The following is a 14,782-nucleotide window of genomic DNA, read 5'->3' as shown; positions in this document are numbered from 1 at the left end:
AGTCCTAGAGTGTTTTTTTTTTGGACATGTCTGGGTCCGTACCTTATATCGTTATAACCTTATATCTAGCTTTAAGTAAAGCTTAACAAATAACCCTACTTTTATTGAGAAAAAAAAACACTGGAGTTATTTACTAAAACTGTAGCGTGCAAAATTTGGTGCAGCTCTGCATACAAACCAATCAGCTTCCAGGTTTTATTGTCAAAGCTTAATTGAACAACGTGAAGTTAAAAGCTGATTGGCTACCAGGCAGAGGTGCACCAGCTCCTGAGTGCACCAGGTGTAGTAAATCTCCACCCATGTCCTCTGGGTGATCTATGTACATTGCAAGGATATTAACAAACTTTGTTACAGATTCCTTCTTTGTACATCATACTGCAGTGCTGTACAGCGAATGCTGAGCCAGTCACATTAGTTTCTGTACCAGAGGAGCTTACATTCTAATGCCCCCCCCCCCCCAGTCACACACTATTATTATTATTATTATACATTTATATAGCACTGACATATACAGCGGTGCTGTACAGAGATCACTGAGCCAGTCACATTAGTCTCTGTATCAGAAGAGCTTACACTCTAATGTCCCCCCACAGTCACACGTTATTATTATTATTATTATACATTTATATAGCTCTGACAAATACCGCAGTGCTGTACAGAGAACACTGAACCAGTCACATCATTCTCTGTACCAGAGGAGCTTACAATCTAATGCCCCCCGCCCACAGTCACACACTATTAATATTATTATACATTTATATAGCTCTGACATATACCACAGCGCTGTACAGAGAACACTAAACCAGTCACATCATTCTCTGTACTAGAGGAGCTTACATTCTAATGCCCCCCAGTCACACATGGTGCATCTGCACCCCTGTCTTTCAGGCAAAGGAATGTAGTGCTGTTTAGGTGGGAAGGTGGGGGTGCCCCCCTCCCCCCCCTATCAGGAGGTTGGTTGTGGACATTTTGGGGATGGGTTTCAAGGCAGATGACATCTTTCCTCTAAACAGTCTGGTAGGCTCCTATGAGTACGATCTCTCCTTTGTTCGCCCCAAGTCTCTCAATATGTATGGGAAAAAGTATGAGTGTGTGTATATGGTTCTGCCGGAGTGGGAGGGACTCGTCCCAAAATTTGTCTCACGCCAACCTCTTGTGAAGAATGTCACCATCCTGGTGAGGAAAGAATCCATTCCCTCGGCAGACTTGTCTGTCTGGCTGAGGAGATTTGGGGAGCTTCTGACCTCTCTGAAGAAGATTGTGGATGAGAGCGGCATATGGACAGGTGGGTGGTCGGTGCAGATGAGGTTGCATGTGTTTGGGAATGTGGTCATGCATCTTCCCTCCTCAGCTTTCATTGGGAAGCATAGAATTGTTGTGTTTTACCCTGGGCAGCCCAAGCTCTGTAATAAGTGCAGTTTCTTGGGGTCGTTTTGCCTCTTTATGTCCAGAGATGAAGTGCCCCATGTGTGAGGGCCTGGGGCATCAGGCTAAGGATTGCAATAAGATCAAATGCAATCTTTGTGACAAGTTTGGGCATGTGTACAGCCAGTGCTCTTAGGCCTTGCATAATCAGTCTGCTTTGGTGGAAGAGTTTTTTCGCCTGGACATGGAGAAGGCAGAGGAAAGGGGGGCTGTGCCCGGGGTCCCAAATGTGTCTGTCCCTGTTTTCACAGTGCAATCAGTGTCTGATGGTCCGTTCAATGTTGCGTCATCCCCTTGTGTCGAGCCCCCTGAGTCGGTGTCAGTGGATGTTGTGTCTGATCCTCCTGTGTCAGTCTCCCTAGAGGTGGTAGGGACTGTGGAGGGAGCTGGACCAGTGTGCAAGATTGCAACGACCCCCCCCACCCCCCACTCCCTGGCATCTGAGGACTGGAGGGCGCGAGGCGGCGCCGGAGGATGGACTGAATGATGGTGGGGGTGCTGGGGTGAAGGGTGGGAGGACGGTTGTGGTGAGAGGGTTGGATGATGTTGTGGGTGATGGTGGAATGGGAGTGGGCTTTGCAATCAGAGTTGTCTCATGAAGATATGGTGTGGTTGGAGGCAAAAAAAAAAAGTCTGGGAAGAGGAAGAAGAAGAAGGATATGCCTGTACCTGAACCTGGGAGGGTGGAGGTGTCCAATAAGTTTGAGGTGTTTTCTGAGGTGGAGGATGAGGGTTCTTCAGGTGATGAGTCTGTGTTTTCAATGGAAGAGGGATCACAGGGAACATTAAAGTGTGTAGGGTCCCCGAGTAGGGAGGGGGGTAAGCAGGCTAAGAAACGTGTACCCCGATCATCCTGATGGAAGAAAACGGGCGAAGCGCCTCTAAGTGCAGTATTTTTATTGAAGTCTAAGCACACAAAAACATGGCAACTCACAGGAAAGTAGAATATAGTTGGCTCGATGCAAAGTCAAACGGTGAGGTGTCCATAGCGCCACTGCCAAGAGGGAGGATGAGATGGAGGAGTCCTGTCGGGTAGATGGAAACAGAGGACAGGGAGATGCCGGCTGCTGTCCTCCGGGACCGGCTTGTTCTCTCGTGGCAGGCTGGGACGCAACGTCAACCGCGTAAAGTAAGCAGGGTCAGAGTGTACACGACACGTTTCAGAGCATGCGCCAAGCTCATACGGAGCATGCGCGCTCTTTTCTCAAGTGTTCCATACCTGATGGAGGCTCCCACTCCTTTGAAAGTGGCGACCATTAATGTCGCCAGCATAAAATCCTTATATGCTCGCAACATGCCCTTATTTTTGCGCAGCAGTTTTGATGCTGATATTTAATTTGTGCAAGAGACCCGGTAGTCTAGTTTGGCTGATATTCATCTGGCGAAGAGGGAGTGGAGACATGGGCCCTCCTTCTGGTCTCTTGCGTCCAAGCCTTACACTGGAGTTTCGGTACTTTTCTCCGGCATGGTAACCTGTCTGCGGATTATTGAGGTAGAAATGGGAAGATGCATGGTCTTAGACATCTCCATGGGGGGGCAGGACCTGCGCCTGATCAACATCTATGGGCCCCAGACAAAATAGGACAGGAAATGCCTCTTCATGAAGATCAAGCCTTTTCTTTTTACAGCCCAGCAAGTTGTCTTCGGTGGTGATTTCAACACCGTCACTAGGACTATGGACAGGAAAGGTACCGGAGCCAGGCTGGACTTTGACCGTTTTTTTAAACAAAATAGCTAGAGAGGCAGGTCTGGTTGATGTGCACATTCATTGCTGCCCAGACGACACGGGATTCACTTTTCAGCGAGGTAGTAGTCAGAGTAGTATTGATAGGTTTTTGTTTTTAAAGGGAAACTCAGCACCAGTGTGTCAGGCGGTGGAGTTTTTCGATCACTGTATTCTGTCTATGACTCTGAATAGTCCCTATACACCACCTAGGGGGAGGGGTACCTGGAAGCTGAATTTGGCACTCCTGGACAATGAGAAGGTGAGTCAATCCTTTGAGGATTTTTTCAGGCACATGTATCGATCATGTACTTTTGCAGCAGTAAGTCAGAGTGGTGGGAGCTTCCAAAACAAAGGATCGTTGGGTTTTTCAAGGCCATAGGAAGAAATAAACAGATTGATAAGTGTGTCACCTAACAGTGTTTGCGGAGGAAGCTCGATAGGCTTGTCTCAAATACTGGAGATCCAGAGAGGATCTTTGAAGGTAAACTCTTGCTCAGAAGTGTCAATATGACAAGCATGCCTCTTTGGTTATGGAAAGGAATTATGGAAAATATCACTCGCCTGACCCTTACCAGAATTGCAAACAAGGTAGAGCAGTTAAGTCAGTTGTAGGCCTGCTTGACAGTACGGGTTCCTTGACCAAGTCCAAGTCGGGTATCCTGGAAACCGCCAGGTCATATTATGCCGACCTCCTTGGCAGGAGGTACCTTGATCAGGCAGACATGTCAGGTTTTCTTGATTCTATTCCAGGACTGGGAAATGGCAGTTCTCTTGTGAGTTTGACAGAGGACATCACTGCAAATGAGGTGGTTATGGCTAATGATAAGCTTGCCATTAAAAAGTCGCCTGGGCCAGATGGATTGTTAAGGTTACTCATAACTCCACCCATATTTGGTGGAGATTTTTAATGGCTGTCTGGGAGAGGGTTTACTCTCTCCCTTCATGCCACAATCTGCAGTGATTCTTCTGTCAAAGTGTAAAGATTCTTCAAGAATCGAGAACTGGTGGTCCATTAGTCTTCTCAATGTTGATAAGAAGATACTGGCAAAAAATCATTTTCTGATGTTTATCATCTGTAGAGGGCAATCTACTTTCTCACCACCAGCACTGTTCGGTTCAGGGTAGAAGCATTTCTTCAGCGGTGTTAGCTGTCCGGGAGGCCTTTGAACGGTGCAGGCTGGGGAAAGTACCTGCTGGAATTGAATCAGGCAAAAGCTTTTGATTGGGTCAATCTTAATTCCCTTTGGCTATTTTTTGGCAAGTATGGCCTGAAGGGGGGCTTTATCGATTGGCTAAAGACTTTGTACAGAGGGGCTGAAAGCTTCATGTTTGCGAATGGTTGGATCGGATGGCCCTTTGAGGTTGGCTCGGGTGTGCGTCCGGGGTGTCCTTTGAGTCCTCTGCTATACGCGTTCGCAATCCATCCCTTCATCAGGAGCTTAGAGAGCAAACTGCTGTGCGGGGTGCCTCCTTTGAGGGTGAGCCTCCTTTGAGGGTTGTGGCCTATGCTGATGATGTATCTGTTTTAATCTATGGGACAGGGGAGGCGGAGCAGTATGCTGAGGCATCCGGCTCAAATATCAATCAGGTGTGACGTTTTCTGGATGGGAGAGGAAGGCGAAAGCTTCGAGCTTCCGGACACCTTCCCAGAGCCCCGGCAGGAAATTAAAGTTTTAGGCATCAAATTTGGTCCCAGCGATTACGACCTTGCAAACTGAGAAAGCAGGCTACAAGATGCTGATGCCAAGGTTGCCAGCAGGAAGGAATGGAAACTCTCTTACAGGGAAAGGATTGACCTGATTGAAACTTACCTGATCCCGGTATTTCTGTGTGTCAGCTTTGTCTGTGTTTTGCCAGTGTCTCTCTATGCGAAGATCTACACCTGTTTCTTCCAGCTGTTATGGGGGAACAAACTGAACCTCATTAAGAGGTCTGTAACCTACCTTGCCAGTCAGATGGGTGGCCTAGGTATAGTCAACCCGGTGGTATTTTTTTTTCTCTGATGTTTTTGAAACATAATTTTGGTAACATGCTGGCAGAGGAACCGCCTGGGTGGGTGTGGTTTGCTCTGCGGAGAACCGTGGTTGTCCAAGAGTGTAGTGTGGCGGTGTGGAGGAGATGATGGGCCATTTCTTGCTTCAGTGTCCCTTCAAAAGTCTATAAGCGGGCGGGTGGGGCTCTGAGTATCCCTATCCTTTCCCACTTGAGTTGTGCGGAGTGGTCGTAGCTTAGTAGTCCGTTACTTCACGTGGAATGCACGGTGTCAGGTTTCCACTCGGAAAAAAGTCCTTAATGTCAAGGTAGTGGTGCACAACATTCTGGGTGAAGTTGGGAAGATTCGGGGTCTTGAGAAAGACAGGTGGCGGCTGGGGGCCTGGAGAAAAGCGTGGAGGAATGTCAGGTCCCCGTAGCTGCTGTCTGTTGTCTCTGGGCGTGGGGCTTTTTCTCTGTCCTTTCATTCCCCTAGATTTTTTATAGGATTGGATTTTTGGAAAAAGGCTGCATGCATGGGTTAAACGTGTAATCGTTTCCTAGTTTGAGGGTGTATTTAGGTGGAGGTTAGGGCTTTAATCATGATAATAATAATATAAAAATGTGTCTTGGTTGGTATATTTCGTTTTCTTTATGTTTTTTTCTGTCAAAAAAAGCTATTTTCTGTTTCTATGCTGATGTAAGCTATTTTTGTTTATATATATATTTTATTTATTTTGCATATATGTAAAAATGTTTTTTTCATAGTTGTAAAAGTTTTAACAAAAATGTACATTCTAATGTCTCCCCACAGTTGCATAATATTTTTATACATTTATATAGCTCTGATATATACTGCAGTGCTGTACAGAGATCACTAAGCCAATCACATCAGTCTCTGTACCAGAGGAGCTTACAATCTAATGCACCCCACAGTCAAACACTATTATTATTATAAATGTATTTATTTTTCCAAATTATTATAAATTTATATAGCTCTGACATATACTGCAGTGCTGTACAAAGAACACTGAGCCAGTCACATCCGTCTCTGTACCAGAGGAGCTTACATTCTAATGTTCCCCACTGTCACACACTATTATTATTATACATATATATAGCTCTGATCTGGTACAGAGACAGACATGACTGGCTCAGTGTTCTCTGTACAGCACTGCAGTATATGTCAGAGCTATATAAATGTATAATAATAGTGTATGACTGTGACGGCACATTAGAGTGCAAGCTCCTCTGGTGCACAGACTACTGTGGTTAGATCAGCGTTCTTTGTACAGCACTGTATATGCCAAGACAATATATATACAGATTAGGATAATGCAGTATACTTCAATCTCACCTCTATAACGGGTACCCCAAGAAGTCCGAGCAGTTTCTTCAGGTCTCTATGCCTCTCTGGCCCTGCAGTGACACACATGGATGAGTTTTGCATTTCATAAAATAGGACAAAATGACAAACAGCCATAAAATGTGAATGAGGACTAATGTGAGTGCAGCATGTCAGACAGGAGACACTAGGACACAAAATATTTCAGGTAACATACACAGACTGGTGGTGAAATGCAAACACAACTATTCTTGACACGCAGAATAAGCTATAGCTGACAGGGTGAGGGCCATTCATAGGGTCGGGCTGGACAGGGTGAGGGCCATTCACATGTCTATTTTTTTATTATTTATATCACCAACCAGCTAAATTTCGATACATGTATGAGCATTGTGGTCTACCAATTAACTTTTGTACAACCACCTTGCAGGAACATTTCCTCTTGATCAGTAATGTAGACTATAGCCTGAAGCGCTGATAAGTGTATGCTGACTCTGGGGGGAAATCTCCATCAACCTTGAATGTTTGAATGGGACGATACAGGCCAGTTTTTTCCTTCAAGCCCCTGGTTGAAGAAAAAAAGGGACTCCTCTATGGGCAGCTTTATACACCGGATACCTGATAAGTCGGATACACCCCGCACAATGAGGCCGCAGTCCAGAGCTCAGCCTAATACACGCCCTGTTCTCTTCTCTGATACAGGTGTATATTCATGTTCTTACCTGGGGTCTGCACGGCTCTATGTTCTCTCCTAAGACCACTGCTATCTTTACTGACCTAAGAAAGAAGAATAGATAGATGAGAAAAAGCTAGACCCTCCTGGCAGAACTATGTATACACTGGGCTTAGAACTATGCTGATTATAAATAAAGATTTGGAAGATCAATTCCAGTGAACAAGATGGCTGCCATTTTTCAGCATGGTCTACAGTAAAATAGGTCTGTTTCATAGTTTATCTACTAGTGAGGGGTCCCTATTATGAAACCCACAGGCACACAGTTTACAACTTGGACCTTACACTGTGCTGAGAATTATTTTTTCTGCTCTCAGGTGATACAGCCAGGTACCTCCATATGACAGAGCCCGGAGCGTGAGCAGCCAACCACCCCCATGTGACACAGATAAATGCCTGAGCAGCCAATCACCCCCATGTGACAGAGCCAGGTGCCTGAGCAGTCAACCACCCCCCGGTGACAGACCCAGATGCCTGAGCAGTCAACCACCACCCGGTGACAGACCCAGATGCCTGAGCAGTCAACCACCCCCAGGTCACAGAGCCAAATGCCTGAGCAGCCAACTACTCCTATGTGTCATAGTCAAGTGTCTAAGCAGTCAATCACCCCCATTTAACAGAGCCAGGTTCCTGATCAGCCAACCGTCCGTGTGTGGCAGAGCCACGTGCCTCAGCAGTAAACCACTCCCATGTAACGGAGCCAGGTGCCGGAGCAGCCAACCACCCCTATGTAACATAGCCATGCACCTACGCAGCCAACCACCCTCACGTAACAGAGCCAGGTGCTTGAGCAGCCAATCACCCTCATGTAACAGAGCCAGGTGTCTGAGCAGCCAATCACCCCCATGTAACAGAGCCAGGTGTCTGAGCAGCCAACCACCCCCATGCAACAGAGCCAGGTGTCTGAGCAGCCAACCACCCCATGTAACAGAGCCAGGTGCCTGAGCAGCCAACCACCCCCATGTAACAGAGCCAGGTGCCTGAGCAGCCAACCACCCCCATGTAACAGAGCCAGGTGCCTGAGCAGCCAACCACCCCCATGTAACAGAGCCAGGTGCCTGAGCAGCCAACCACCCCCATGTAACAGAGCCAGGTGTCTGAGCAGCCAACCACCCCCATGTAACAGAGCCAGGTGCCTGAGCAGCCAACCACCCCCATGTAACAGAGCCAGGTGCCTGAGCAGCCAACCACCCCCATGTAACAGAGCCAGGTGCCTGAGCAGCCAACCACCCCCATGTAACAGAGCCAGGTGTCTGAGCAGCCAACTACCCCCATGTAACAGAGCCAGGTGCCTGAGCAGCCAGCCACCCCCATGTAACGGTGCCAGGTGCCTGAGCAGACAACCACCCCCATGTAACAGAGCCAGGTGCCTGAGCAGCCAACCTCCCCCATGTAACAGAGCCAGGTGCTTTCTCCAAGCTGTGCTAGTGTTGAGTAGAGATTAGCTCAGGTGTCTTCCGAATTCAACTCCAGCTAAATGCTAAACACTATACTCACACTTATTTTTTACTCAAGTGAGCTGCACGCCAGGTCATTCCCACCCCTTCATTTACACGAGCTGCAGGACAAGAATGACCTGCAAGTTTGGAGTTCAGCTATGTGCTGTGAAAAAGGGGGGGGGGGTGTCTCTTCCCTCCAATCAGCTCTCAGAGCTCTCCTCACTGAGCTCTGCAGAGTGTAATTTCGGCTCTCCTTCCCCTGCTGTCTGACAGTTCAAACAAGCTTTATAAATTCTTTGAATGGCTATAGGGAAGAGAAGATTGCAGATAAACAGGTTCAACTTATGTAGGAGAATTTGTTCCATCTCTGTGTATCACCTGAGGCCAGTCACTTTACTGGGTATATGTAAGGGTTTATAACCACTTTAAGGCACTTGCTTACATCACAGGCTCACCTTGGCACGCTTGCATTCTGGTGGTTTTCCATCAAATACATAGACGGGTTTCATTCCTTTCTCCAGCATGTAGATTGTGCGGTTAAAGAGGCCCTGTAACACACTGCAGCAAGAAAATCCTCTTGTTAATCCAGGTTTTGCACATTTTACCATAGTTCACAGTTTGATGAATACATTGCCCAACCACCATCAGATATCAGAAAGACCTGAGCCGCCTGCAGTAACTCTGCCCAAATGTGAACCAGTTCAGTCCTGGACTGTGTGCTGTGCTGCCCCCAAAACCCAAACTCGCTCCTCCATGTCTTTATGGACCCTGCTTTGTGCATTGGTGTGCAGTCATGTTTGAACAGGGAGGGGCCATCCCCAAACTCCTCCCACAAAGTTAGGAGCATGAAATTGTCCGAATTGTCTTGGCATGCTGACACCTTAAGAGTTCCCTTCACTGGAACTAAGGGGCCAAACCCAACCCCTGAAAAACAACCCCACACCATAATCCCCCCTCCACCAAATGATTTGGACCAGTGCACAAAACAAGGTCCATAAAGACATGGATGAGCGAGTTTGGGGTGGAGGAACTTGACTGGCCTGCACAAAGTTCTGACCTCAACCTGATAGAACACCTTTGGGATGAATTAGACTGCGACCCAGGCCTTCTCATCCAACATCAGTGCCTGACCTCACAAATGCGCTTCTGGAAGAATGGTCAAATGTTCCCATAGACACACTCCTAAACCTTGTGGACAGCCTTCCCAGAAGAGTTGAAGCTGTTATAGCTGTAAAGGGTGGGCCAACTCAATATTGAACCCTACGGATTAAGATGGCATTAACCAGTTCTGGACCGGAAGGATTTGCCCCCTTAATGACAATAAAGGCCATTTTTTGCGTTTCGGCACTGCGTTCTTTTAACTAAAAATTGCGCGGTCGTGCGACGCTGTACCCAAATAAAATTTATGTCATTTTTTCCCCACAAACAGAGCTTTCTTTTGGTGGTATTTGATCACCTGTGCGATTTTTATTTTTTGCGCTATAAACAAAAATAGCGACAATTCTGAAAAAAAAAAAAACAATATTTTTACTTTCTGCTATATAACATTCCCAAAATAAAATAAAAAATTAAAATCAAAATTTTTTCTTCATTTTAGACCAATTTGTATTCTGCTACATATTTTTGGTAAAAAAAAATCCCAATAAGTGTATATTGATTGGTTTGCACAAAAGTTATCATGTCTACAAACTAGGGGAATGATTTTATGTCATTTTTATTTATTTATTTATTTTCACTAGTAATGGCGGTGATCAGCGATTTTTAGCGGGACTGCGACATTGCGGCAGACAGATCGGACACCTAACTGTCATTTTTGACACTTTTTGGGGGACCAGTGACATTATTACAGTAATCAGTGCTAAAAATATATGACACTGGCAGGGAAGGGGTTAACCCAGGGGTGATCAGAGGGTTAAATTTGAGCCTAGGGGGGTGTTTTCTAACTGTGAGGGGGTGGGGCTTGTGAAATCAACACTGAGACGTGTGTTTTTAAATAGGAGGATCACAGGGGCTCTGTGTTGATAGCAGAGAGAACAACGGTCTGCCGTGTTTACAAAAGCAGACCGCCGTTCTCTTTTCACGGGGAGCAATCGCGGGTGCCCGCCTCAGCTTCCCTGCTGGCAAGTGGGCGCAGGTGCGCCCACAGGATCGCTCCCGCGAACCACCGTACATAGTTACATAGTTAATGAGGTTGAAAAAAGACATCGGCCCATCCAGTTCAACCTATGATGTGTACAGGTACGGCGATTCGCGGGAACCTGAGGACCTGCCACCGTATAACTGCAGCAGCTGGTTGGCAAGTGGTTAATATAGATATATAAATAATGATACTTTTGTGTTATAGATGAGCACTTCCTGGTTCCGCAAACCCTGAGGAAGCAACGTTGGGCGAAACGCGTTGACTTTTGAGGAGCCACTACTATAGTACTTGCTATATAACCACAATCTATGCCATTTTATGTACAGTGCCTTGCGAAAGTATTCGCCCCCCTTGAACTTTGCAACCTTTTGCCACATTTCAGGCTTCAAACATAAAGATATAAAACTGGATCATTCAGAGATCCTCACTGAACTTCTAGAGAGAGTTTGCTGCACTGAAAGTAAAGGGGCTGAATAATTTTGCACGCCCAATTTTTCAGTTTTTTATTTGTTAAAAAAGTTTGAAATATCCAATAAATTTCGTTCCACTTGATGATTGTGTCCCACTTGTTGATTCTTCACAAAAAATTACAGTTTTATATCTTTATGTTTGAAGCCTGAAATGTGGCAAAAGGTCGAAAAGTTCAAGGGGGCCGAATACTTTTGCAAGGCACTGTAGTTGGGGATATGTTATGTGTATGGGAGATGCATCAGCATCTATAATTTTATATAAGTATAATACATTTGGAATTTTATACAATTTGTTGTATGCTCCTCTCTGGCCTATAAAGTCTGACAAAAAATTATTATTATTTCTTTTTGTTCTCAACTCTATATACACTTCGGATGATGGCCTGGTGTCTGCCTAACAGTTTCTATAACTTTTTTGAATGCAGACCACAGCCGTCCCTGACCTGTGTGCGCCGGCTCCATTGAGAGCCGGTCACACTCGCCTGTGATGCGAATTGGATGCAGGGGAAACCTAAATCCAATTCGCATAAATGTGAACCCGGCCTGAGTGTTATTTGGCAGCCGAGGAGAGGGCGAATGAGCTGCGGCTGGGCGTTACTATGTACAAGCACGGTGTGATATCAGTGAAGAGGTCTTCAGATATATTTTAATTAGAGATGTGCAAGATGGAAGAGTTAATTTTGTTTTGAATTGGTTCATTAAGTTAATCATTTTGTTTCATCATATTCGTTAAGTTAGAAGAATTCGTTTTTGGAATTCTTTTTGTATATTCCGATTTGTTTCGTATATTCAAAACTTCATTTGCATTTGAAATGGAAACAGATTGCAATAAATACAGCAGGGGCGTAACTACAGGGGTCGCAGGGGTTGCAATTGCAACCGGGCCCCATGCTCCAGGCCTGTGCGGCTCCCCTGTACACCTGGATCGGAGGGGCAGCATGTAGAGAAATCTCTGTCCTCCTTTTTCCTCCTGTAGCTGCAGGAGGAAAATGGAGGAGATTGGTTCCTCTGTATGCTGCCCCCGCCCCCCTCCTATCCAGTTCACTTGTGTTCTGCTGTCTCTGGGCCCCTGTGTGCTCCCCTGGTTCCCCCCCCACACTGTGCTTCCCCCCCCCACTATACTGCCCCCCCCCCCACTGTGCTGCCCCCCACCCCACTGTACTGCCCCCCCCACTGTGCTGCCCCCCCACCCCACTGTACTGCCCCCCCCCCCCAACCCACTGTGCTCCCTCCCCTCTCCTGCCGGCTGCTGCAGGGGATGTGTCACAATAGAGAACCAGGAAGAGGTCGGTAAATATGTAATTTACCAGCTCCTTCCTTTTCTGAATGGACAGAGTCATAGTCAGTGACATTGTAAAAAAATAAAATAAAATCATAAAAAATAATACAATTAAAATACCAAAAATAAAAACTACTGACACCAGTGGGTGAACTTCCAGGATCGCAAAGGTCACACTTGTAACCGGGCCCTGGCATTCCACCACTGTGGGGAGGCCCCAAGATGGCAGGAAGGGGGCCCACTGCCGAACTTGTGAAAGGATCCCGCTGGGGGACTGTAATAAAGGGCCCCGCAATGAGAGTAAAGGGCCCCAGGATCAGCGGGAAGAGCCCCAGGCTTGAAGGGAAGGGCCCTTCAAGGTTTCTTGCACCCGGGCCCTGAAGGTTCTAATTACAGAGGGGCTCTTGCTAATTGTATCACTATTCCATTAGGGGAGTTGGCTAGTTAACTGTACTTGCTACTAGGGGGGTTATCATTTTGTTACACTTGTCTTGTTTACCAATGTTTTATGTTGTTTGCTTTTTTAAATTCTTTGTCATTTTTATGTATAAATAAATTTTGATACATTTTTATACAAGTGCCTCGAAAGTCCATATCTATATCCCCAGCTTCAACAATGTCTGCAGTCTCTGACCAACTCCTGTATCATGTCTGCAGTCTCTGACCATCTCCTGTATCATGTCTGCAGTCTCTGACCATCTCCTGTATCATGTCTGCAGTCTCTGACCAACTCCTGTACCATGTCTGCAGCCTCTTACCATCACCTGTATCATGTCTGCAGTCTCTGGCCATCTCTTGTATCATGTCTGCAGTCTCTGACAATCTCTGGTATCATGTCTGCAGTCTCTGACCATCTCTTGTATCATGTCTGCAGTCTCTGACCAACTCCTGTACCATGTCTGCAGCCTCTTACCATCTCTTGTATCATGTCTGAAGTCTCTGACTCTCTCCTGTATCATGTCTGCAGTCTCTGACCATCTCTTGTATCATGTCTGCAGTCTCTGACCATCTCTTGTATCATGTCTGCAGTCTCTGACCATCTCTTGTATCATATCTGCAGTCTCTGACCATCTCTTGTATCATATCTGCAGTCTCTGACCATCTCTTGTATCATGTCTGCAGTCTCTGACCATCTCTTGTATCATGTCTGCAGTCTCTGACCATCTCTTGTATCATATCTGCAGTCTCTGACCATCTCTTGTATCATGTCTGCAGTCTCTGACCCTCTCCTGTATCATGTCTGAAGTCTCTGACCCTCTCCTGTATCATGTCTGCAGTCTCTGACTCTCTCCTGTATCATGTCTGCAGTCTCTGACTATCTCTTGTATCATGTCTGGAGGTCACATTTGGGTCCTAGTGAATGTGATCTGTTGGGGCCCTATAGGGGCAGTTCTAAAACCAGAGGTGTGAGAATGGTGCCTGTCCTCCCCAGGACGCACTCACCTGACGTACTCGCCGTTTCGGTTGGAAAACGCAGGTATCGCTGACTGGAACTGCCAGATGAACATGGAGGCATCCACCGCGAGGATCTTCCCTGCAGGAGACAATCACAGGAACACATCACTGATCTCCCTGCATCACCAACACTCTTCATAGACCCAGATATTGTGACATTCCTTCGATGGAAGGTGGAAGGGAAGATGTCTGGTCAGCTATAAGGGTAAAAGGAAAATGTGTGTGTGGGGTGGGGGCTATTGGGGCATAGGAAGAGCATTAGGAAGTTCTGGAGGGTGACAGGGCCCCTGCGGGGATACTGGGGTGTATGGGCAGAACTGTGAGATGATGGGCCACTTGAGGTGGAGAGGCAGAGGATGCTGGGGGGGGGGGGGGGGGGGTGCATGGAGTATACAGCGCCTTGAAAAAGTATTCACACCCCTTGAAATCTTCCACATTTTGTCATGTTACAACCAAAAACGTAAATGTATTTTATTGGGATTCTATGTGATAGACCGACACAAAGTAGCACATAATTGTGAAGTGGAAGGAAAATGAAAAATGGTTTTCAAAATTTTTTACAAAAAAAATCAGTGAAAAGTGTAGGGTGCATTTGTATTCACACCCCCCCCCCCCCCCAATTATTTATAGAACCCCCTTTCCCTGCAATTACAGCTGCAAGTCTTTTTGGGGATGTCTCTACCAGCTTTGCACATCTAGAGAGGAACATTTTTACCTGTTTTTCTTTGCAGAATATCTCAAGCTCTGTCAGATTGGATGGAGAGCGTCTGTGAGCAGCAATTATCAGGTCTTGCCAAAG

At 46.4% G+C, this 14,782-nt stretch overlaps 1 protein-coding gene across 1 annotated transcript in view; it reads right to left on the bottom strand.

The window, feature by feature from the left end:
* Positions 1–14,782, bottom strand: part of LOC309556701 (flap endonuclease 1-like) — a 48,167-nt gene that overhangs the window by 31,507 nt on the left and 1,878 nt on the right. The window contains exons 2-5 of the mRNA XM_082259167.1: positions 13,972–14,062; positions 9,095–9,197; positions 7,190–7,244; positions 6,480–6,541 (exon numbers count right to left, since the gene is read on the bottom strand). Coding sequence (XP_082115293.1) covers positions 6,480–6,541; positions 7,190–7,244; positions 9,095–9,197; positions 13,972–14,062 — 311 coding nt within the window. The remainder of the gene's footprint in view (positions 1–6,479; positions 6,542–7,189; positions 7,245–9,094; positions 9,198–13,971; positions 14,063–14,782) is intronic.

Source organism: Pelophylax lessonae, assembly GCF_965119305.1.
Source record: "Pelophylax lessonae genome assembly, chromosome: 5".
NCBI lineage: Eukaryota > Metazoa > Chordata > Amphibia > Anura > Ranidae > Pelophylax > Pelophylax lessonae.
The sequence above is the reverse complement of the archived record's forward strand: the minus strand, read 5'-3'. Positions and strand labels throughout refer to the sequence as shown.